Here is a 26,593-nt window from a genome sequence, read left to right as displayed (position 1 = left end):
CTAATCCTTCAACAAATGTTTCGGGTTGTAACCCCTTAGTGCTGAAAGCGTCCTTCTACACTCTGCAAATAGATGTACAAGACCATACTTATGAGACCGATTCCATAAATCCATATATTGACAAAAGAATAAACTGCCTTATCTATACATTATAAAAATGTTTTTCATACACTTATCTAATAAATATAAATCCTTGAAATAAAACAGAAGGGTTACAGCTGACCTTTGTGTCTGATTGACAGAAATGTAATATTTTCCAGACCTTCAGGGGGTTTTGTTCGAAAAAGTGTAAGGTATATAATTATTTTGGGGTATTGTACACCAGCACAAATCCTCTATTAATTTCTGTATGGGTGCTCTAAGATCATTTCAAGTTTTCTTATCTTCCCTCAGAGATATACATACAGGTATATAGACTATATCAGGAATGTGAAAAACAATTGCTATGTATATAGTCTTACAACAATAGACTTTGGCTCATGACCCTTTTTTTTTTATTTTATATTTTTTATTATTTTCATTCTCAACTTGTAAAAAACAAACTGAAAGCCTTATTAACAAAAAAAAACGCATGCCAATTATTTTAATTTTTCATGGAATTGTCAATACTAGGTTAATTTACTTATTTATCAGTATCATAATCAAATTAAAGTATACATGTATTACTACATTTAAATAAATGATAAACAAACTGCTTAAATTCTATGCATAATTATCTGCCATAGCATTTAAGTTAAAAAGTGTGGAACATTCTAAATTACTGGTCCTAAAGCACAATTGACAATAGGCAATTTGTGTTCCAAATGCGTATGCTTTTCAGTATTGTTTCAAATCAACACTACCTTACATATTTCATTATGTATTTTTCAATTTTCTTTGTCAATGATGATATAAGAGAGGATTGGCTAGTGGGATTACATTTGAATAGGGTAGTTTGGGCCGGGTGCAAATTTTTAGTGACAGAGGTAAATTGTGTGAGTTTTAATTATGCCAAGTAAGCATTATTGTATTGTTTATATCAAGGATAATGTGGTTTGATATGTTCAGCATAATTTTGTGGTTACGACATTTTCAAAATTTAGTTTTTGGGGTTTGAATTGGCCTTTAATTTCAATTCACAACCTTCTTTATTTTGGGTCACTTGTTTAAAGGTATATTAAAAGTGGTGTAGGGGTTTGTGAGAATCATTACAGAGGAAGGACCAGTTTAATACTGGAACCCTCTCACCCACCCCAGTTTCATACTGGAGACCAGTTATACCGAGAACAAGTTCATACTGAAGGCCAGTTTCACAACTTGAGAAGCCATTTTCATACTAGAGGTCATTTCAATAAACTGGTAGAAGTTCAAATACTGGGAGCCATTCAACTGAGAGCCAAAATTTTGTTACTGGGTGAGTTCATACTGGGAGCCAGTTCATAAATTTGGAGCAAAATTTAATATTGGGAAAGCCAGTTCATACTGGTGTAGGTAAAAAGAGTTTCATTGATTTTATACAGGTGAATAACCTTAAATAAGCTAAATATTTTTCATTTCTGACTTATTCTACAAGATTTATTAAACATTATAATATTTTTGCTGTAACAAAAATTCTACTTTATAAATCTCAGGATACAGATTTTAATAAAGCTTTTGAAAAACTTTCATTTTCTCAATCTTTCATAATATTCCTAATGTAAATGGGTTTAGGGAATCAAATTATCTTTTAAACTGGAAACCATCTTTTTTTGTAAAGGTACATTTAATCATTTATTATCCAAAAGGTAAACTATTTTTTGTTGAAAAGGTTTGGGAAGTTAACTTTCCAGTTAAGATAAAAAAATTTCAAAAAATTCTAGAATTTTCAAATGGGTGATTCAAATTGAAAGATGACTGGTTAGTTAAAATGTTGTAATTATATGACTTCTCTGCCTACAATGTATTTTCTATTACACTCTCAGGCTTTGGTCTAGGCAGTAAACAACTGTATTATGACAGAAGACTTCAGGGGTCTGTGTGAGAGGAAACTGAAGTAGGACCTATTAAAGTGTAAGGGTATAGGACATACCAGGGTATTAGTGACCCTGGATCTCTCACATATAGTTTATCCATATAGAGGATAAATTGTAAGAACTAGTTCTCTGTCTCTGTCCAACATAGGCCAATCCTTGGTGCACCATTTATAAAATAACCCTGCCCCATCCCCCTTAGGGAGTGTAGGGGGAATTAGCCAGGTTTTTGCCAAGCACAGCATATAAGATAATCTGATTTTCTTCGTAAAAAAATTTCAGAGGAATAAGCCTAACTATCAAACACAAGAACATGTAGATAGAATTGTGTTGCTATCACATTTACCTGTGATTTACCAGGTCTCAAAGTCAGAATTCTCACTATAAAAAGAGCCAGGGTGTAACAAATGACTGTTACATAAAGCTCATCTTAAAATCCTTCATCTTTTTACAAGCTGTAATATTTCTCTGTTTTTTTTTTATACTAAACTAGCTTTAATCTGCAAACTCTGTTTATCTGTGAGCATAAGTAAATATAAAAACATACAACATTTGAATTTGATAACAAATTATCATTATTTAAATATTGAACAATAAACTGGGCATTACATTTTTTTCTTGATTAAATCCAGCCATATGCAATGGAATTTATAATCTTTTTTTTTTTTGGAATTTACAGAAATGTACATCTCTCAAAATAACTTTGTTTGAAGCATTTTGTAACTATAGTCTTACTTTACATTATTACAGTCAAACATATATTATTTAAAATAGAGTCTTGTTTTGGGAGTATTATTCAGGAAATCTTTTTAAAACCAAAAGTCAATTGGTCATTTGAGTGAGAAAGATAATCTATTTAAAATATGTGGACAGCATGGTTTAACAGTGTATGTATTATCTAGTTTATACTAATTTATTTTAGTTTGATTGTGTTGGAAGCTAAAAGCTTATTGAAACACTTTCGAATCCATACCTGGGACAAACCAATACTAAGCAATGCATGTAAAGTTTCTTGCTCACGGAAACAACAGCTTGCACCTGACAGGGTTTGAACTAACAGGGCATCAACGCAGCCATGCTGCCAAAATGGTAATATCTGATACCTTACTTCAAGAAAAGATCAGTAACTATTAATTAACTTATTTTTTTACCATTAAAGTTGCATTTACCTTAATTATTTACCTTAATTAGTGTCACCTGTTTTCTGTCAATAACTCAATAGTAATAGATTTAATTAATTGTCAGTTGTTTGAATACATTTTATGAATGCTTGATAATGAAACAATTTCTTGCAACTTGTATTAATCAATTATGTTTGATTATGTTTTATGGAAGTTATCAGCAATATTATACCTTATACAAATGTATTCCATCATTTACTAATGTGTCAGTGGACGTTCAAACTAGAACTGCCACTGTCATGGCGTGAATACCCCCGCATACCACTTTGTCAGAATCAACAGTGGCCATTTAGAGCTCAAGGACAAATCCCTGCCAAATCTGAGATTACTAAGTCAGTGCTATGTATTCTACATGCTTCAAATGTCAAAATGTCAAAATCAATACACTGCAGACAGGCATTCTTAAGCAATTGAGGGGAAAAGCTTTTTTTAGTCGACCTTTGACCCAGTGACCTCAAAATCAATAGGGGTCATCTACTAATCATGACTAACCTCCATGCCAAATATGAAGACTGTGGGTCCAAGGAGTAGGGATCAAACCCACAATCCAAACCTTGAGAGATAGGCACTTAATTCACTAGTCCACTACTTCCCTTTAACTTCACATTTGCATGAACAAATTGTCTCTGTAGGGTATTGATTCAAGTTACTTGGAAATAAATAGAGCTTGTACTTACAAGTTATTGATGGCAAAAAAAACTAAAAAACTTTCTAGTTTATCTAGTTTGAAAGTACAGACATAAATTATGTTCAAAGATTATAGATAAATATACTTATATCTTTTTAAATTAAGGTGTATCCTTCAGAGAAATTAGATGAATTATACCGGTAATATAAAGTTATATAAAATGCTCTACTTCTCTATTCACACTTATAACAAAAAACACCACACTATCTGCCTCACAGCTAATTCTCGAACTTTATATTTAGAAGCAAATTGGAAATAATTGCTTAAAAAATAGAAAACTAGACATTCAGCCAAAAAACTTGTCCAAATTAGAGAACACTTGTAATGAGGGTGCAATAAAAACGTGAAATATTCTGCCACAAAACAAAGAACTACTTCTCTATAATAAATTTCTACGGAGGTTGTTTATGTACTTTTAATTCATTATCTGTACCCCCATTAACTTGAAATGGACTTGCTGTGCTTTGAATTAAGACCTGACCATTGTTAGTTTTAGGGAGTTCAGTACAAAACTTGTAGGTCGCTGACCTGGAACTCATACTGGTAGCATTGATTATCATTACCATTGCTTGTGTTCAAAAAGTCAACATTTTATAATTCCTAAAGGTAACAAAAATGTAAAACAATATGGCATGTGAGTCTAAATTGATTATTTTCTGCATTTTTTTGAAAAGGAAGATTAATCTTTTTGGATTAAATTTAGAATTTTTAGTCTTTGCTAAGTGTACAGATCATAGTTAAATTATCTTTGATCTACAACAAATATGTTCCATGTCATTAACCTGTTATTCTATAATAATTTTGACCTGTAGCTTTCTTTGAACAATGCCAATAAAATGTGTACATTTATCTACTTGTTCTGGAAAGGTAACACACATAACAAATGGGTGTCCAAAGGCCAAGGACATCTTAATCAAACCACTGCAGTGAATAAATGCTACTTCTGACTTACTAATACATAAAACATAATAAGCAAAGTGGACATCTTGTTAAAATTGTTATATTTTATTTTTATTACACTAATTCTTTAAATATTTTATAATGATATTAATTCATTACTTCAATTAAAATGTTTTAAGAAGATGAAGTATAAATGACACCCATTATACCAAAGAAGACAGTCTTATGGGAAACAGATTGCAAGTGTCTTAAACAAAAAGTAAGTGGTAGGTCCATGGAATGAGATGATAACTTTATACTCATCCGAACTCTGAACCATGATATATCAATCAACACTGTGAGGGCCCTGTTTGTTTCAGTGTGACCTTTTAATAATTCATGCAACAGGAACAGGTAAAACTTCTATTATAAACAAATAACAGATCCCCAGGTGTTTTAAATACCATTTAATACATAATAATCACTGCTCAGACCTGAAAAAGATCTAAAAAAAAACACTAGGGAAGAACTGATGATGGAAATCAATTAGAAAAGAACTATTCATAGGTTTATAGACAGGTGAATTTCCTTGATCAAATCTTGATAAAACTGCCTCAGGCTGAATAAAACTGCAGTTAAAAGAAAAGGTATACTTCAGACAGGCAACAGTTTAATCTCACTTTAGAAAACTTTACTGGTAAATGTATAGATATAACATGAGAAAATGGCAATAGCAAACTAGTTAATAGAAAATAAAGCAAACTCTACTTTTTATAGCACATTTAGATTTATAGCTTTTGAAAAAGTTATTATTGCAAAATTTAGGCATTTGAAACAAGAGCTGTCGGTAGGACAGCAACTCTAGACTATTCTTAGTGCTTGATAATAAAAAAAATGCTTGATAGTGTTACCTCCTCCTGTTTACAGGTTGGGGTAATGATGGTGAACAAGTGTGCAAAGTTTCAAAGCCATATGTCAATGAACTTTGAAAATATTTAAGGTATTACAAAAACTTTAACATAAATTCTAAGTCGAAAAAGGAGCATAATTCTGTCAAAATGCTTGATAGAGTTACCTCCTCCTGTCTACAGGTTGGGGTCATAATGGTGAACAAGTGTGCAAAGTTTCAAAGCCATATGTCAATGGACTTGGAAAATATTTAAGGTATTACAAAAACTTTAACATAAATTCTAAGTCGAAAAAGGAGCATAATTCTGTCAAAATGCTTGATAGAGTTACCTCCTCCTGTCTACAGGTTGGGGTCATGATGGTGAACAAGTGTGCAAAGTTTCAAAGCCATATGTCAAAGGACTTTGAAAATATTTGAACTATTACAAAAACTTTAACATAAGTGGTTACGCCGACGCTGACGCTCGGGTGACTGCAATAGCTCTACTTATTCTTATCGAATAGTCGAGCTAAAAATGATTAACTCCTAATCTGCTCGTGACTTCATCTATATGTACCTATGCAACCACAGCAAATCAAGATGAGCAGGCACATCATAAATTTTAAGTTGTTTTTTTAATCCCAGAAATATATAACATATACTAGTCTACCTTCAAATTAGAAATATTAACTTACTTATGATAATCTTAAGAGGGATAATTCATGTTCACTATTCCGTAGAATTTATTTTGAAATTGTCCCTAAAAAGATGAATGATTTGTCCAGATTGAAAACTTTAATATTTAGATATTTAGTATGGTGAGGATTACTGTTCATTTTGATATATTTAGTCATTTAAAAGTACATGCATGAAATACTGGCAGACACGTAAAGCATTTAGAAGTAACTTTCCACATGTTACTGTGACCAAAATATTGAATTTATAACTTTAAACAGTAATGGACTGCTATGAATAGCATTCAAAAGAAAATCAACCTATAACTAAAACCTACAGACACAATATCCTTTCCATCAAATTTTTGTTAATCTTCTAAATATAGCGATTTGAAAACTGCCAAAATATCATGCTACATCTATATTTCAGTACAAATCTTATCAAATAATCAAAACACATCTGTAGTAGCAAACATGTTAAACTGGTAAAAAAAGGGAAACTTTTATTGGGTCTTTTACTTTGGATTTCTGGCACTCTTTGAAGTACAGGATAGGTATAACAAAATAACAGTGCTTTTTGTGAATATAAAGAAGAAATGTGTGCACAAAATGTTTCAGACTGTGTTAACCTACTGGGGGTGTGAGGGAAGGAAGCCACAAGCTAATTAAATCATAACTTGCATCCAACAAATGTGATTAAAATATAAGTGTTTTTTTTTTCTTCATAAATGTAAAATTATGTAGAGTAAAAGTGTATATGCAATTCATTCAGTTTGTCACAATTAGCTCAAAATGTTAATTTACCATCAATATTTGAATATTACAGTAATGTTCTAGCTCTTATGGATTAAAGTCATCAACCTTAGTCTAACAGGGATGCCCTAGATATTTTACTTCTTTGAATGACTTAGATCACACAGGTGCAATGTAAAGGTTAAATGGATGAATACTCACTTTTTGTATACTTTCTTTTCAGGTAATCTACTTTGAGATCTTTAAAAAATACAAATATCTTTTTATTTTGAAACATTGGTCACTTTCAAAGTACAGCATGATTGTTAGGTAAAGAGTGAGTGTGTGCATGTGTTTGTTTGACTAAACAGACTGTTTTTCCACATACAATCATTGTTGGTAAATAAAACATATGCAGGTTTAAAATGACCAGTAAGTGTGTGTAGGTTGGATTTGAATGCCTTTGCTTTCCTATATACCATCATGGCCGGTAAGTTAAGTGTGTGTAGGTTTTATTTCTTTTATTTATTTTTTTATTTAACATCGCACCAACACATTATAGGTGCTTAAGTTTTACATCGCACCCACACAGTGTAGGTCACATGGAAACTATCCAGCTATTTTGGTGGAGGAAGACCTCAGGTGTTCTTCCATGCATTATTTCAGGCACAAACAGGCAACTAAGTAGAACAAACGATGTTCCATAAGCTGTCTGGATAGCTTCCTAACAATAAAGAATAAAAAATCCCTGATGGGAATTCAAACCTACAGCAGTTAGGGGAAAGTGGTATGAAGTTAATGACCTTACCCACTTGACCACAGATGCCCCAGTTTTGATTTGAAAGCCTTTGTTTTTCTTTTTTTCTTTATACCATCAAAACCATTTTCAAATATATCATCATATCAAGTAAGTTAAGTATGTGTAGATTTGATTTAAATGCCTTTGTTTTTCTATACACCATCATGGTCTGTATGTTCAGTATGTTTAGTTACATTTTGGCTGATTTTACTTATATACCTATATAACCTTATAGTTACTGAGGTCAGCGTGTGTAAGTAATTAGTTTAGCTGACTTTGACTGTGTCATGTAAGCTGCAATTTTACATTTCAAAAACAAATATAGGTAATTAATTTACCCATAATTCCTTCATCGTCTTCCTCCCCCTCTGACACATGTAACTTTGGTAAAGTTTCTGTTTCCATTGCAACATCAGAATCCTCGTTCATATCAACGTTGTCGTTACCATGGTTATCATCTATATTTGGATCTGTATATGTGTCATTTGAGTCTCGGTAATCATTGATCGTTTCTAGAGTTAATACATTTGGAAGCTCTTGGACTTTTTCACAAATTGTTTTAAATTTTTGATCTGCTGTATCCTCATCATTGACATTTGTGTCTGAAAGGTCAACCAAAGTTGTACAATTTCTAGATAGTTATCTCCTCTCAGATTCTTACTGAAATTTTCATAAATTATCAGGGTTTTTTTCCATTCCATTAAATAATTCCAGGAATATGTAACATAATTATACTACCTTCAAATTAGAAATATTAACTTACTTATGATAATCTTAAGAAGGATAAAACATAACTCATGACATTTTATAGGACACAAGGGAAACAACTTGGTCAGAATTTGTATTTCATTCTTTTTTTATTATGTCCCTTAGTAAAACTTTTCTTTTCAGTAATGTTACTTCATTACAGAACAAACCGGAACAGAAGTTATGAAGCAATTCTATGTCAATCTAAAAGAAATATTTTTTTGCCCAGTTAGAAGAAAAAAATGCAATTTAATTTATTTTGAGACAATACTTTACAAAGAAAGTCAAATAATTAGTGGTTACAGCTCAAAATTTTAACAAATAAACCATCAAGCAGGTATGTTACCAGAATTATAATGGTCAGCTGGCCAGTCAGTCTGCCACTGTCTAGATATACTATGATCTTCGTTCTCTAGTTGTTTCTGTACACCTTGTAACACTATAATGTCTTCCTCTGTAACAACAAACAAATAGTTTTCAGTTTTAGTGACACATTCTACTGTACAGATAAATACATACATTAAATAAACAGTAAAATAACCAATACTGGTCTTATATATCAAAAATTAAAGTTATTATACTTTAAGGGCTTTAACACAGGTTTTATAAATACAAGAGCGATCAGTGATCACATGTGTCGCCTCATGATGGCCAATTTCATGTTGGGACAAGTTTTGTGACAGACAGACAGTGCACAACTAGACTTGGTGCTGATCATTCCTGTAAAGTTTGGACAAAATTGCACCGAACAAACTTTAAAAATAAAAATTATTAAACAGGGGTTGACACTAACTTTTAAGCGAGGAATCCCAACAGGACATCTGTTTTTGAATTCAAAAATCCCTTCCCTAAGTAGGGAGTCCCTGATTTTTTTTTTATATAATTATAAGAATTAAGCAATAACCTTTGTCTATCAGTATTGATATGCAACTTATTTTTATTGTTCTTTCGTTCTACTTTATGGGATGTTGATCATTGCCCATCTGTATTAACATTAAGTAATTAAGGAACGAAATCGTATTATGTTTCCTTCCAGCATTATTAGGTTTGGTAACAAAATCATACATGCAGTTGGAAGTGTTTATAGGTCTTGTAAAATATGTCCTAAATATTACTGACTTCAATACATATAATTTATTTTGTCCCTTTGTCTGTAGTTATGCAGTAAGTAATTGTCATTTGATATTATAATATTGCTGTATTAGGTCTACTTGAATCAGTGTAAACTAGTCAAGAGAAGAAAATGAGTTATTGCAAAAAAGCTTTTTTGCTCATAATAAATTCCAATTTATATAATTCCTTTACATAATGATATCAATGTCATGATAACAAAGACAAGAACAAGTTATTATTATTGCATTTAAAAATTATCACAAAATCTGTATATAATTATTATTAAAAAAAAAAAATCAAAAAAATCACGCATTTGAATTTGCTTATCCGAAATCTATTACACTATTGATTATGGAATTGCCGACTTTTTTCACAGTGTAAGTGTTCTAACACCATAGTAAACATCAAATAATAAACAAAACTAAATAAAACAAATCATTTTTACTATGGTGGTTAAAAATACAGCAAAATATCGACAAATACTGACATTGGAATGTTTGGTATGTGGAGAATTTTTGTGTTTTGTAAACAATGGTTCATTTCCGGTTTACTTTTTGCAAGTTTATCATGTTTAATAAATACTTTTTTGCAAGATTACCATCTTAAATGAATACTTTAAAGTTGATTAAAGATCAGTTTTAATTGTTTAGTATATTTTTTATTTAAAAACTTTAAAGTCCCAACGGGACATCTGACTTGGAACTTAAGAAATCCCTTGCCAATTTTTGGAGTCCTCGGGACCGCGGGACTGCGTTAGTGTCGAACACTGTTAAAGGGCCATAACTCTGATAAAAATCATTGAACCGGAAAATGCTGACAATCTGCACAACTAGACTTGGTACTGATCATTCCTGTAAAGTTTGGATGAAATTGCACCAGTAGTTTATGAGGAGTTTATGACAAGTTTTGTGACAGACAGACACACAGACGACGAAGAAGTGATCCCTATATGTCGCCACTACTCCGTAGAGGCGACACAAAAATTGTACTAAGTACTTCATTACTATACTACTTTGTATGAAAACAAACTTTGCCAAAGCAGCTGTTTTAAGAAGACATAAATTTGTGAATTTTAAATTACCAAGATAAATGAAAATGAGAATTAAATTACATTATCACAAAATCTTACATTCTAATTTTCAGATGTAATAGAACTTGACAAAAAACAGCATGCCATCAATTTAATAGATCTACTCATTTTAAGGGATGTTTTTTTAAAACAAATATTATCATAAAGTACCTATTTACACAAACAGGAAGTTTTTACTATTTCATAACTTAATAACATGTGATTTTATGTAAAAGACTTTTGGGAAAAAAATACAACAGGTTTTTTTTTCTTCATATAAGTCTTTGGCAAAATTAAGAAAAGTGGATAACTACATGTAGTTTGAACTTTTTAATAAATGAATAAAAAATAATCTATTAACTATTTCTAAGTATTTTTCTTTTGGCACACTTTATATGTATCTTAAGTTTAGCCCTTGACATGCTCCAGAATGTCTTCTTAAAACCTATTGATCCTTTATGTTATAAGAGTATGCTTAACAGAAACAATCAGTTTCTGTTCTTAAAGTTACAAGTTCTCTAAAAATATCCTCAAGTCGATCAACTTGTATAGTAAATTTAAGTGGAGAGACTTGGTATTGAACCGCAACAAATACATTTCTAGTTAACCATTGGTTTCATTAGACCACATGCCCATACTTGTTAATCTGTTAAATTTATTTTATTTACTACCTGTTAATTTAAGTTAAAAGACATTGTTTCTTATCATGTTGAGTGAATTGTAAAGAAAATAATAATGATAACCAGCAAACTATCTTTTTTATCAACATAAATATTGTTGTCAAACAAACTAGAATAATATGAAACAACCCATATATCTATTGCAAAGAGTTTGGTGGAATTTGAACGAAGATTAGAAATCAACTTATAAAAGCTCTCGGTTCAGAGACAATGTCGAAGATTCATTGACGCAGGAAAATATCAGGTTTCAGCATAAGTGGGCACCTAAGAAGAACCACCAACCTTCCTTAATCAAACTTCCACAATTGAAAGAATCCAAAACCACTGGAAGGATCTGGACCAGCAGTGATTTTAGGCAAGTGATTTGAATCAATTAACATAACTAATCGGCCCTCGAAACCCACACTCTCTGAAGAAAAATGATCAAGAGCATGATAATTACCAATAGTTCTTTTATGAGTATCAATATTTGAGGTCAAGGTCACATCACCGGTATCTTGAGTCTGTATAACACCATCATCTGTTACCAACCAACGTCCTACTGGCATTAAACTGTGTATATTGTATCTAAAAATAGAAATAGCAATGGTTAACTAAAAGTTTGAAACCCCATTCTGAAAAATTCTTTCAAACAGAAAATCAGACATCTTAAAAAAGAGCTGTCAGTAGTACAACATGGTCATAACTTATCACTGTAATTTGTACACCAACAGATCAAGTGTTAGGAACTTCATTTAAAATTTAATCTTTTTAAGACTATTTCAAGCTCTTGTGACCTATTTGTGTATATAAGACTTGGACTATTTGTATCATTTGTTGGTTGAAGGCTACCTAAGGTTTGTACTTTTTTGTTTTTGTTTGTTTGTTGGGTTTTACGTCAAACCATCACAGCATAGGTCATATGGTAACCTTCCAGCTTTACTGGTGGAGGAAAACCTGCATTATTTCAGGCACAAGTGGGAACCTGAGTAGAACCACCAACATTCTATAAGCAAGCTGAAGAGCTTCAGCACGTGAAAGAATCTAAAGTCCCTCATGGGATTTGAACCTACAGCATAAATTTTGGTAAAAATCTACCAAGAGGTTAAGGAGAAGATGTTGATCACAAGAACTGTGAATAACAACAAGAGCTGTCACAGGAGGCAGCGAAGCTCGACTAATAAAATACTGGACGCAGTAAGGAGGACAAAACTATGAAAGAAAAATCAATTATGTATAATCATGTATTAAGTTATAGTAAAAAAATAATATTTGTTAACATAAATTCAAAGATCAAGGGGAATAATTCTAGAAATAGTCATGCTAGAGTTATGGACCTTGTCAAACAACATTTGTGTAATGATAAGAAATACATTTGAAGTTTGAAGTAGATACCTTAAAAAGTAAAGAAGTTATTATATTTCTTAAAGAAAATCCTAAGTTCAAAGAGAGATAAATGTGTAAATATTACTTCAAGAGTTATGAACATTGTCACATTAAATGTAATTGATGATAAGGAATAAGTATTTGAAGTTTGAGGTAGATACCTTTAAAAATAAAAAAGTTATAATAAAAAATAACATTTTTCTAGTAAAAAAATCTAAGTTAATTGGGAGATAATTCTTGCAATATTGGTGCTAGAGTTATGAACCTTGTCACATAAGATGTGGATGATGATAACGTAAATATATTTGAAGTATGAAGTTGATCCCTTTAGAAATAAATAAGTAACAGTAAAAAAAATATTTTTTATGGAAAATTCAAAGGGAGATAAATCTGAAAATATTGGTGCTAGAGTTATGAACCTTGTCACATAAGATGGGGATGATGATAACGTAAATATATTTGAAGTATGAGGTTGATCCCTTAAGAAATAAAGAAGAAACAGTAAGAAATAGTACTTTTTGAAGAAAATTCTAAGTTCAAGGGGAGATAAATCTGAAAATATTGGTGCTAGAGTTATGAACCTTGTCACATAAGATGGGGATGATGATAAGGTACATATATTTGAAGTATGAGGTCGATCCCTTAACAAATAAAGAAGTAACAGTAAAAAATAGTATTTTTTAAGGAAAATTCTAAGTTCAAGGGGAGATAAATCTGAAAATATTGGTGCTAGAGTTATGAACCTTGTCACATAAGATGGGGATTATGATAAGGTACATATATTTGAAGTATGAGGTTGATCCCTTAAGAAATAAAGAAGTAACAGTAAAAAATAGTATTTTTTAAGGAAAATTCTAAGTTCAAGGGGAGATAAATCTGAAAATATTGGTGCTAGAGTTATGAACCTTGTCACATATGATGTGGTTGATGATAAGGAACATATATTTGAAGTTTGAAGTTGATACCTTAAGAAATGACAAAGTTATAGTGAAAAATATTTTACTGCACCAAAACTTTAATCTAAAATCTGGACGCGGACGCGGACGCCGACGCCGGGGCGAGTAGGACAGCTCTCCATATACTTCGTATAGTCGAGCTAAAAAACAACAAACTACTAACCTTGTAAAACTCTCAGCATTGAGTGTGTAAGTTAGCTAAAAAAAAAACAGGTAAAGCATTTTGATTCAAGATTAGCAGAAATTCTAAAATTTAAAAAGGCCTAGGAAATGTAGGCAAACATACTCAGAAAGTAATTCTGCTAGACCATCAAATCCATTCTCTATGGCAACATCTTTTGGTAATTGTCCGTTCTTATTGTGTAATTTGAGACACTGCTTGCTGCCCGGTTTTCGGAGAAGAAATGTTGCTACTTTGGCAAGACCCAGTCTGGCAGTAAAATGCAGAAGAGATTCTCTGGGTGGTGGAGTATCTGTGACAAGATAAAATAGTGCAAATATATGAATATTCACAGTAACATACAACTATATGACTGATTAAATACAGAATATGAATGATTGAATAGAAGATATTATGTCAATTGTATATTAATACAGATCATATTTCACATATAGGAATTACAATATATTTCCAATAAATCACTTTTGAGAAATAAGCTATAATCAATATTTGATTATGAATATTTTTTTCAACTTTTATTTCATTCATCTTTGATTTCTTACAAACTGTATTGTGTTGAAATCTTACTTCCACTGTAATACTTGTTGACGACTCTTGATATCAAAATATTAACCAATTGTTTTAAGTTCCCATAACTATAATTCATTTTAAAATAAATCTGCAAAATTCAAGTAAGAATAAGATATTCATGAATCTACCCATGCAACCAGTAGAGACCAAGATCAGCTGGCAAATCCTTGCAGTCTGATCATGGTCTGCACTGTTGGCTGTTCAGTTTATACATTTTTCTTAATTTTCCCCAAAAATAATACATGAAAACGGTTTTGTCCAAATCGAAAGATAGGCATGTCGGTTTAAGATATTTAGCATGGTAAATGTTAAATAAAACAAACTGAACAAAGATTTATTAAGAATAAAAAAAACTTATTCTTTTTTTTCCTTTATCTTAACTACAGTGTATGCAAACGTTCACACATATAATAAAAAATTTTCAGTTCTATAAACAACTGTAGCCTAGGTAATTACAAAACCACTATTCTAATACATACTTTTCTACTTAAAGGGAAAAAACAAGAACAAAATTAACACAAATCTCTAACTTAACCAAGCCTTGTGCTATAAGGTTACATGTATCATGTATTTACAACAACATACTACACACCTATATCTAGCGTAGCATACCTTTTGCTACTTTTTTTCACTATATCATTTCCAAATTAACTATTTTTATAGTTTTCAAATAATTTAACAAGTTTAATTTTAATTAATTCACCTAGTATGAAAAAACAATCATATGATTTGAAACTGAAACTAGGAGAAGGTTTTCAGGGATATTATCTTAATATGTCACATTACTCATGTTTAATTATAGTCTAAATGTGATGTTTAAGGTGAGGGTTGATGATAAAATTAAGACAGACTCAATTATTACATGTCCTGTCAATGTCCATTGTTGATTAACAAAAGTTCAAAATCATATTTCAATAAGGTGTTTGGTATACACAAATGCCCCTTGCCAAGATTCTTGTCAGTAACTAATTTTCCAAAAAGCTTTACCCATTTACTTCGGGACAAAAAAAGTGAGGGCAGGTACAGCACAGGTTGCATTAATTAGGCTGCCACTGCCATCTCTAGCTTTCTACAATATATCACAGTTTACATAATTATATAAATATGAGGTTTTTATAAAAAAAATTATCATAATGTCTTATAATTCAATAAAAATAATTTTCCCCTCATAATTCATGATCAATGGAGGGTTCTGTTAGATATAAGATGCTTTTTGCTCCTTTATTTTCTTTGTTTTTGTTGTTGTTGCTTTTTTCATGGGGACAAGTTAGAGATGAAAATGACTCAGTACACCTACTTATATTAAACCAGTCACATGATACAATTAATATGACATAACTTCTATATAAATATCTATGACACTTATCCAGGTAAACAGTTATAAACAGCTCATGAGAAATTAGATGCATAATGTTTTTACTTAACATTTTGTATGTATGAAATAAAACCTCATTTCAAACAGAAAACCATTTTCTGTTTACTACTGTTTATCTTTAACTGTAGCAAAATTTAATGCTGTTTTGTAGGATGCTGTATTGCAATGTACTGTAATGTAGGAAGCAGTTTTACAATAATGCTGTATGGTAGGATGCTGTATTGCAATGTACTGTAATGTAGGAAGCAGTTATACAATAATGCTGTTTTATAGAAAGCAGTTTTAAAATAATGCTGTATTGAAGGATGCTGTATTGCAATGCAATGTAATGTAGGAAGCAGTTATACAATAATGCTGCATTGTATGATGCTGTATTGCAATGCAATGTAATGTAGGAAGCAGTTATACAATGATGCTGTATTGAAGGATGCTGTATTGCAAGGCAATGCTATGTAGGAATCAGTTTTACAATAATTCTATATTGAAGGATGCTGTATTACAATGTACTGTAATGTAGGAAGCAGTTTTACAATAATTCTATATTGAAGGATGCTGTATTACAATGTACTGTAATGTAGGAAGCAGTTATACAATAATGCTGCATTGTATGATGCTGTATTGCAATGCAATGTAATGTAGGAAGCAGTTATACAATGATGCTGTATTGAAGGATGCTGTATTGCAATGCAATGTAATGAAGGAAGCAGTTATACAATAATGCTGTATTGTCGGATGCTGTCTTACGATGCAATGTTATGTAGGAAGCAGTTATACAATGATGCTGCATTGAAGGATGCTGTATTGCAATGCAATGTAATGTAGGAATCAGTTTTACATTAATGCTATATTGAAGGATGCTGTTTTGCAATGCAATGTAATGTAGGAAGCAGTTATACAATAATGCTGTATTATAGAAAGCAGTTTTAAAATAATGCTGTATTGAAGGATGCTGTATTGCAATGCAATGTAATGTAGGAAGCAGTTATACAATAATGCTGTATTATAGAAAGCAGTTTTTCAAAATGATGTATTGAAGGCTGCTGTATTGCAATGCAATGTAATGTAGGAAGCAGTTATACAATAATGCTGTATTGTAGGATGCTGTATTGCACTGTAATATAATACAAAATGCTACAAAACAGTACAGCTTCACTGAAACACAACTTGCTATGTTACAATTTCACTTAAATAAAACTTTTAACATTCTAGTAAAACTTACTTCATAGCAGTTTAAATTTATCTACAATGAAGTTTTACTACAGCTATACTACATTACAGTTTCAATGTATCAGTATTACAATACATTGCAAATTCAATATATCGCAATTTCATCCCCTTACCGTTTTCAGAATCTGATCCAAGCAATGACCACCAATCTGGAAAACTGCCGTAAGTCAATGCCCTGCTAAGTCTATTATCTAAGGAAGACAACTCTTCATCTGCCACGTTAAAATTGTCTCCCTTGATTAACTCCAAATCATCAAGTGAATCTGAACTAATCACACTGTCTATGAGAAACTGTGACAAATATAAAGCACTGTCGCTGTTAAATGTAAAAGCACTAGTCACTAGGTTAGTTGATTTTTCATCATGAAATTCCACAACAGTTAATTTAACTTCCTCCACAATTAGGTGTCCTGAAAAAGATTTAAAAACAAACTGAAATTTTTTACAATACATACAGTACACAGTAGTGTGGCGAATGATGACTAAAATTTATATCTCTTGAAATTGTCTTGAAATCCTTGAAATTAAAACAATGCACTAAGGTTCTTATCTACACTTAAAGCTGAACAGGAATGATTCATAAAAGTAAATGCACAATAATTATTATGATTTAATATACAATTAAAGTAACCTAATTGCACAAATAACCAACTACTTTACTTAGTCTAAGTTTTGTCTGTGAATTCAACAAGAGGGAAAGAAGATAGCTGAGGGATAATGAAGGGAAATCCCCAGACAACTAAGCTGACTTCACAGTTTTGTTGTTGTTGTTTTGTTTCACAAGACAATGCATAAATTTTATTTAAGTGCTTAATGCAAAAATATTATTAGTCATGTCTAACATGATATAATCACTTCAATCATGACTAATAAAATATAATATAAATTAATCTTCTTCAAAAGAAAAATGAACAGTCATTGCTTATTAAACAAGAGCTGTCGGTAGGACAGCATGCTCGACTATTCTTAGTGCTTGATAGTAAAAAAAATGCCTGATACAGTTACCTCCTCCTGTTTACAGGTTGGGGTCATGATGGTGAACAAGTGTGCAAAGTTTCAAAGCCATATGTCAATGGACTTTGAAAATATTTGAACTATTACAAAAACTTTAACGTAAATTCTAAGTCGAAAAAGGGGCATAATTCTGTCAAAATGCTTGATAGAGTTACCTCCTCCTGTTTACAGGTTGGGGTTATGATGTTGAACAAATGAGCAAAGTTTCAAAGCCATATGTCAATGGACTTTGAAAATATTTGAACTATTACAAAAACTTTAACGTAAATTCTAAGTCGAAAAAGGGGCATAATTCTGTCAAAATGCTTAATAGAGTTACCTCCTGCTGTCTACAGGTTGGGGTCATGATGTTGAACAAGTGTGCAAAGTTTCAAAGCCATATGTCTATGGACTTTGAAAATATTTGAACTATTACAAAAACTTTAACGTAAATTCTAAGTCGAAAAAGGGGCATAATTCTGTCAAAATGCTTGATAGAGTTACCTCCTCCTGTCTACAGGTTGGGGTCATGATGGTGAACAAGTGTGCAAAGTTTCAAAGCCATATGTCAATGGACTTTGAAAATATTTGAACTATTACAAAAACTTTAACGTAAATTCTAAGTCGAAAAAGGGGCATAATTCTGTCAAAATGCTTGATAGAGTTACCTCCTCCTGTCTACAGGTTGGGTCATGATGGTACACAAGTGTGCAAAGTTTCAAAGCCATATGTCAATGGACTTTGAAAATATTTGAACTATTACAAAAACTTTAACGTAAATTCTAAGTCGAAAAAGGGGCATAATTCTGTCAAAATACTTGATAGAGTTACCTCCTCCTGTCTACAGGTTGGGGTCATGATGGTGAACAAGTGTGCAAAGTTTCAAAGCCATATGTCAATGGACTTTGAAAATATTTGAACTATTACAAAAACTTTAACGTAAATTCTAAGTCGAAAAAGGGGCATAATTCTGTCAAAATGCTTGATAGAGTTACCTCCTCTTGTCTACAGGTTGGGGTCATGATGGTGAACAAGTGTGCAAAGTTTCAAAGCCATATGTCAATGGACTTTGAAAATATTTGAACTATTACAAAAACTTTAACATAAGTGGTTACACCGACGCCGACGCTCGGGTGACTGCAATAGCTCTACTTATTCTTATCGAATAGTCGAGCTAAAAACTTCTTGGAACATTACAAAAATGCAAATTAAATTGCAAACAAATCATGTATTGCATTATGTATAACCATTTTCTAATTTGACAAAAATTTGTTGCATTTTAAATAATGTATGTTGGGAACCCAAGCATTCACTATTTCGCAAACATGTAAGTGACAGGTTAAATCACGTGTATGTCTGGTATCATATGACATACATCTAAACATTTGTTTCCATGTAGAAGCATGGGCTTTCATGGTAAAGTGGTTAATGTTTGTAAACTTGAATTTAATGTCCCTGTAAGCTGTGCGTTCAAGTCATTAAATTCATCTGAATTCATGGACAGTGACCTTATCAAGTTATCTAATTGAAAGTTCTGTCTGACAAAGCACACATGCACACTGGCATCTGATGTCTTTCAGTTGGAAAGTGACAATATTGTGAAAGTGTGACCAAATATACAACTTAAAACATACAAAACAAACATCCCACATTGTGAAACAACTGCAAAAATGTAGATATTAAGTTAAATATGACCCATGAATAACTTGTGAATGAAAATGAAATACATGTATATCAATTTCTCAGATAAGGTAGACAGATCACATCAGATATTATATTCATGTATAAGTAAATATTTACAGTAGTGTGATTTCACCCTGTGTTATTCCTCCATTGTTAGCTATCTCAAGATGACCTACTTCAACATAATTAACTTAAATTGTAAGCTTATTAGTTGATTAGTAATCCAATAAAATCTATATTTCATATCTCAGTACTCTACCTTCAAAACAAATTAAGAAAAACACTTTCCTTTGAAATCATAATACATGAAAACTTTCATTTACTGACCATATTTGAAAAAAAGATCAAAGTAAAATGCTTTAAAATGCTAGGATGCCAATTTCCCATCTAACAGTTCATAAATAAAATATCCATATCCAAATGTCCTCTCAAGAATAAAAAGTTCATAAACAACAAAATTTTAAAAATATATCTGAGATATATGTTTTCATCTATGTCAAATATAGTTACAAAGAACAATTATACATAATTGATACAAAACATAAGCTATCATGTCCTTAACTTATAACATATATCCATCCATTCTCAGTATCTATAACCAACCCTGTGGCTTTATCTTATGTTTGGATTTAGCCCAGGCTGTAACAATATTTCTTTCATATATTGGCAGGCAGTTACACTAGTACAAGTGTTTCTGGATTCTGTAACAATACTTACATATTTTTCAGCAAATAACTGCCAACTTATACACTAAATCTCGTGAATTATTACTGGAATATGAATCACTTTAAACCAAAACATCATTAAAATAACAATGTGCTGAATAACAAACCAATCTAAACCCAAAGACAGCCATTTTCAAGGTCAGTACAGCACGGGAAATGTTTTGTCCTAACACCAGTCAATGGTTCAAACCTTAGTTTATACAATATTTTATTTAATAAAATCATTTCATTTACATAATAAACAATATAAAATAAATTTTACTGGTTGAGTTGGTTCAAACTTTAAGAGGTGCAACTTATAAATTGTCATAAAGAATTTAGTTAAGGATGTTATAACTACTTATTGATACACTCAAAGCAACTTGCTCTATAACTTCATTGAGGTATGACAATGTTTCATTGAATTCTTGTATATGCCTCAGGCCATTTGTACTTCACAAAATTTCCTTTCTTTTCAATCAAGAAGAAAACTCTTGACATTTAATGAATCACTTATGTAGAACAGAGTGTTCAGGGAATTGTTAGGATGATGCTCTCACTGAAAAACCTAAAAATCTAAAAAGAATCTTGAAAACTCAAAACTTACAAATTGTTCTCTTAATCAGTACACAACTTTCTATTAAGATGACACAGCACTTCAATTCAAACCAAGTAAACAATTAAACCATGTTCAAATGGATGCTACAACTTACATTGTCTTATTGAGAAAAACAACACTTTATATTCCAGTAAATAAAATCCATCAAAAGCTAGTTTCAATATATGCAAATAATAATAATGATAATAATAATAATAATAAGGTAACAATATAAAGTCACTACATTGATACAGGTAATATACGATATCTCTTCTTATTATCAACTACAGATTGATTCTTAAACATACAACTAGTTTGTCACTGGCCTATTTCCCCTGTTTAACAACCATACTATATATTACAGTAATATTTTATTATCACACGCCTTTATTGTGTACTCATAAAATTATGCTGTAAAACCACTAAAAAGTTTACTAGCTTGATGAAGCAAAAATTTGTATAGCAATCTTTGATAATGTTGCACCATAAAATAGAAAACGTAGGAATATTATTGTCAAACTTGTAATAATATTGTATTAATATCTACCTGGCCTTCTTTATCATATTGAGATAACCATCAACACTTGTGTGCTTCAGGGAAGAATGCCTTGACAGTTGTCTTGATTGGGAATTACATATTATTGTTTGAAAAATATTTCTGAGGAAAAACACATCTTGTTTAAAGATTTTCTAGTGCACTTCTGGTATTTTTCAAAAGTCTATATATAGAAAAGACAATCAAAAAGAAACATACTAAATAACTTCAGCAACTTTCCAAACTTCACTGTCTATAAGGCCTGTGTAACCAACAGTAAATATTCTACTATATGATGAGGATAATGGGTCTATCAGGGAAGGATCTAAAATGTTCAATCTGATTAAAACCAGCTCCTAAAACACTCCACTGTATAAATAAGTAGATCTTAACTTTAGTCAGATTGTCAAATTTTACTTGTAGTTTTAATAACAACAACATCACGCAATTTGAGGTCTATAAGCCATAATGAATGATAAAAAACACAGACATTAACAAGTTTTTCAAAAGTTTAACTTCCGATGAATTGAACAAGGCAAGATAAATTGGCAAACAAAATCATTTTTAGTTTTTCGCTTCAGGAAAATAATCCAAAAACTCCAGACAATTTTAGATTTAGCTCAGGCTTGATTTAATAGAGTATTTACGGTAATGCGCTGTATATTTACTTATATATATAAATACTTATAATAATCTGTAAATCTCTAAATAAACTATATTTTAACAAAAGGATTTACAATAATCAGGTGAAAAACCAGCTAATTAACAAACAATGGCCGACCTTATCTGATAATCTAACTACCATTCCTGACTTTGTTCAAAACTGACAGTTAACTTTTGTCACACCCAACAGCTACAGAGATATAAACAATATACAGAATTTTCCTCCACAATAATAAAGACCTTCAAAACACAAAAACAGGGCAATCAATCATCTTTCAAATCTAATTTTAGAGAAATCATGCTTGATGAGAAGTATTATATTACTTGTAACTAGTAGCAAATAAAATTATTTAACCTGACCTGGTGTCGTATATGTGGTCCTCACCTTTTTAATTATAATTTTACAGAGCATAATTATAAGTATAATTGGATAATTTTCAATGATACTGACTGATTAGATACAAAATTGTATAAATAATTTATTTGAGAACTTGCTTAATGCCATTTACAAATATATTTATCAATCTTGTATCTATGAAACTGTGTATGATTCAAAGATCAGAAGTCTGGCACAAAATTTTGTATGTATGTCTCACTGTATGTATGTATGCTTTAACACATGTTCAACCAGTTCTTATGTTAAATCACCCAAAATCTTGATTTCTCTCAAAGCTACAGCTTAATTGTGTATTAACATGTACATGTACAATTTTTAATGATTAGCAATTAATTACATATCAATAAGTTCAAATAATGCACTGCTTTAGATTGGACCTTTTGTCAACAATACATATGTATGTAAACAGTCTGGTCAGACTGGCCGGTGGCAAAGAGGCTCGGAAGGTTATATATGTTTAAAAACTAAACTTATTTCTAAAGAAAATCTTCAATCAACATTATAATTATATATTTCTATCATGGTCTGTCTCTCTTTATGATGTTTATAATTCACTAAACAATGCAATGTAAATGTTAACATTATGCAAATCATCTTGATTAAGATAATAGCTACAACAACACAATGGTTTCCTAATCTTTCTCAGCTATTTGTATGAAAACACCACAGATAATTAAGATTTACTACATTGTTAATTAATATTCATGTCAGCAAAAATGTTGTGTAATTTGCATATAAAAGTATAGGGAAGTTAAGACAGGTTCAGGAATACATGACTCTTACTTTATACAGTGTGAACACATGCTTTGTTTTTAAAACTTCCTGGAAAATTCCTGTACTAATTTTCCCCCAATTAATTGCTTACATATCACTAAACAATTGGCAAATAATCGCAAATAATCAGGTTTGAAATAAGTTGTTGTACTATCTTATATGATATACATGTCTACACACATTGGAGTATGTAATATGTATTATAAAGTTATTTTATCAGACCTAAGTCACCTATGTAAGGCCGTGGAAGGTTTGAAATAGCAACATCATGTGTTTATGAAATACTATATGACAAAATCAATAAGTTCTTTTTGAAACAGTTGAGACACTAGTTATTAACTTTTTAAGTACATGTTCAGTGTATTTTTAAATATAAATGTATAAGGAGGGGAGGCAACTCGAGAGGCAACTCAAGCATATAATGCAAATCATAATGATTAAATAAAAATAATTACAGAATAAACTGAAATGCACGGTATTGTGTACTGGTGTGTCTATACGTATATACCATTACTACCATTTTGAAACACTATTCAACGGAACTAAAAACTGAACTTATCAATTTCAAATACCCCTCAGACTTATTTAGTTTTGTTTAGTGCCAAATTTGTTATCTGAGTGCCAAATTTGTTATCTAACTAATATACATTGGGTGGAAACCCTTTCTTTTCAAAATTAACTTACATAAACTCATCAAGGTTTGTTGAGATAATCTTTAATGACATTATATTTACAAGTAGATCAGAGATTTCTGTAACCATTTAACAGGCAGGTCAGCTTTCAGATCCAGACTTTTAACTGTTGATTGCTCTACTTTACTACTTTGAAATTTACAACGGAATGTCCACTATCATTCAAACCAAAACAAGTCCATCATATACCTTATATTTAAATGAAACATTTAAAATACCCAACATTTCCCAATTATTATCTGATATATAAATTATAACAAGCAAACTTGTGGTGAGCCTGCAAGATAGACGAGTTCATCACAAGCTGTTGGTCAACACCCAGAGATATGCCCCTCTTAAAACTATCCTGATAACAGGGTCAACGTCAACCGGCTATCTGGCCAGCACCAACATGTTATCTAGGCAAAGTCAATACAGTACTTGATGGACAGTCTACAATATCAATATTGGTGCCTATATACTTCAACTAGTGATTTATGTCTAAATAATGGCCCTATCATATAGAAGGACCACTTGAACCTAATTTATAAGATAAGGAAACCAGTATTTCTTTATCCCTATAGGGCTATGTCAAACTTTTTGTATTAAAAGGGGGGTTTTTTACCCCCGGGACTTCTTTCCACCAGACTAAAAAAATTGTATCCCCACTTTTGACAGTAGCAAAATAATTAAATTTTACAAGGCCCTCATGCTTCTGTGTCCCCGGATTTTTCCCAACTTTTTAAAAACATTTCAAAGGGGTAAAAAAATTTAAAACCTCGTTTTTAAAATCATCATACTTTTAAACAAATATAACATGTTTAATTTTTAAAGTATTTACCTTTTCATACATGAAAACTTTTTTAAAAATTCTTTTTTTAAAACTCATTTTATTAAACTCTGCAAAATCTTTTAGTAACAAAACAAGTTCAGGTTTTTGAAAAATTTCAACTTTAAAGTGAAACAATTTTAAAAAGCCCCCTCGTCCGCAGGAAAAACAGGGTTGCCTTTAAAAATTTTTTTGACTCCCGTCCTGGCCCCATATCTATATGAAACGATGTAAAATCAGATTTTGGACTTGTGATTTTTAATGGTAGAGTTAACATCATTATTTCTTCTTTTGGACATAATAAATTATCTACTACTGTGAATTGAACAAACATAAAATAATAGCATTAAAACTTTAACAGAGTGCTCAATAAAATTTAATCAAATTTTTCAAGTGTTCTTCCATATTCTTTGGATTTTCATATATTTATGTAATGAAAAAACATTTATTATAGTAAATTTAACAAAAGTGTTCACATTACCAGGTATAACAGATTGTAGTTTATGCGGTGTCAGTAACTTGGCTGTTGTCAGGTGGCGCTGTTTAGAACCCTCATATAAAACATAATAACATCTCTCTGTAATTAACTCTGTCCCCCTCCGAAAATTCAAATCCATTGAAACCCCCTCCTGAAAAAAATGAAAAACAAAATATGAAACCATGTAAAATGACGAAACAAACCTAAAAAAAAAAATAAAATTTTCCCAACTTCAACATTAAAAAAAATTGATAATTTTTTAAATCTTTAAACCAGCCCTCCTAAAAAAAACAAAAAAAAACCTGGTATGTATAAATTTAAAAATGGGCACAATTTTAAATTGGTATCAAACTTTTTGGTCCCCCCTGAGTGGCAGATCCCTTTCCCACCCCGGGCCACTATTTCCCCTTCAAACAAAAAATTGTATTATTGATTTTTTGTTGACCTTTGGGTGGGTTTCTAAAAAAAGAAACCCCAATAAAAAAAAAAATTTTTTACAAAACCCCTTCCCCATGTTCCCCTTTTGTTTTAATTAAATAACAAATGACTCAAACAGCAAATGGTCAACAAGAAAAGTACTTCCTTAAGAATGACTCCATTATCTATGTAACAAATGTAATTAAATTCCTGATTAAGTTTATTGCCTTAAAACATTAATTACTAACCAAGTTTATAATGACTCATTTGTCTGTACAATTGTTTGTAAGAAAATAACATATCAAGATTTAAGTACTTAAACTAAAAAGAAATTAAATGAACTTTCAATGAGCAACTCTGTTATTAATTAGGTAAGACATCAGGATTTCTTTGATAATGGGGATCTTTTTAAAAGGTACCAGATCCGCAACATTTCAGTCATATATCAGATGTTAGAAATCTTTTATGTCCTAACTTGTAATTCTACAGCTAACTGACAACTTCTTTTCATGTTAGGGTACATAAAACTGTAGATAATGTCGATCATACAGACAACCAAATTGTGCTTGGAAGTATGGACTTTTTAAATACTAAACCCTCAACCAACTGTACTAATTGGAAAACCTACCTGTATCTAACTTGATGTAATATAATCATAATACAAGTATTATGAAATATTAAATAAAACTTACATATACAGGAGCTCCACTTGTTGACAGAGCCATTTACAAAAATCTT

General features: G+C 31.0%; 1 protein-coding gene across 1 annotated transcript; it reads right to left on the bottom strand.

Annotated features, from left to right (window-relative positions):
- Positions 1-26,366, bottom strand: LOC132733994 (A-kinase anchor protein 13-like). Its single transcript, XM_060720696.1, has 9 exons — positions 26,331-26,366; positions 25,442-25,589; positions 17,227-17,523; positions 14,047-14,233; positions 11,882-12,006; positions 8,924-9,031; positions 8,169-8,432; positions 7,254-7,292; positions 1-62 (listed from the first exon to the last, which is right to left on the bottom strand). The coding sequence occupies exons 1-9, from the start codon at positions 26,364-26,366 to the stop codon at positions 1-3; spliced, it is 1,266 nt and encodes a 421-aa protein (XP_060576679.1).
- Between the last annotated feature and the right edge of the window lie 227 nt (positions 26,367-26,593).

The sequence above is a fragment of the Ruditapes philippinarum genome, unplaced genomic scaffold, assembly GCF_026571515.1.
Source record: "Ruditapes philippinarum isolate M1 unplaced genomic scaffold, ASM2657151v2 ctg1181_1_1_1_1, whole genome shotgun sequence".
In the NCBI taxonomy this organism is placed as follows: Eukaryota; Metazoa; Mollusca; class Bivalvia; order Venerida; family Veneridae; genus Ruditapes; species Ruditapes philippinarum.
This window is presented reverse-complemented; position numbering and strand designations above follow the sequence as displayed.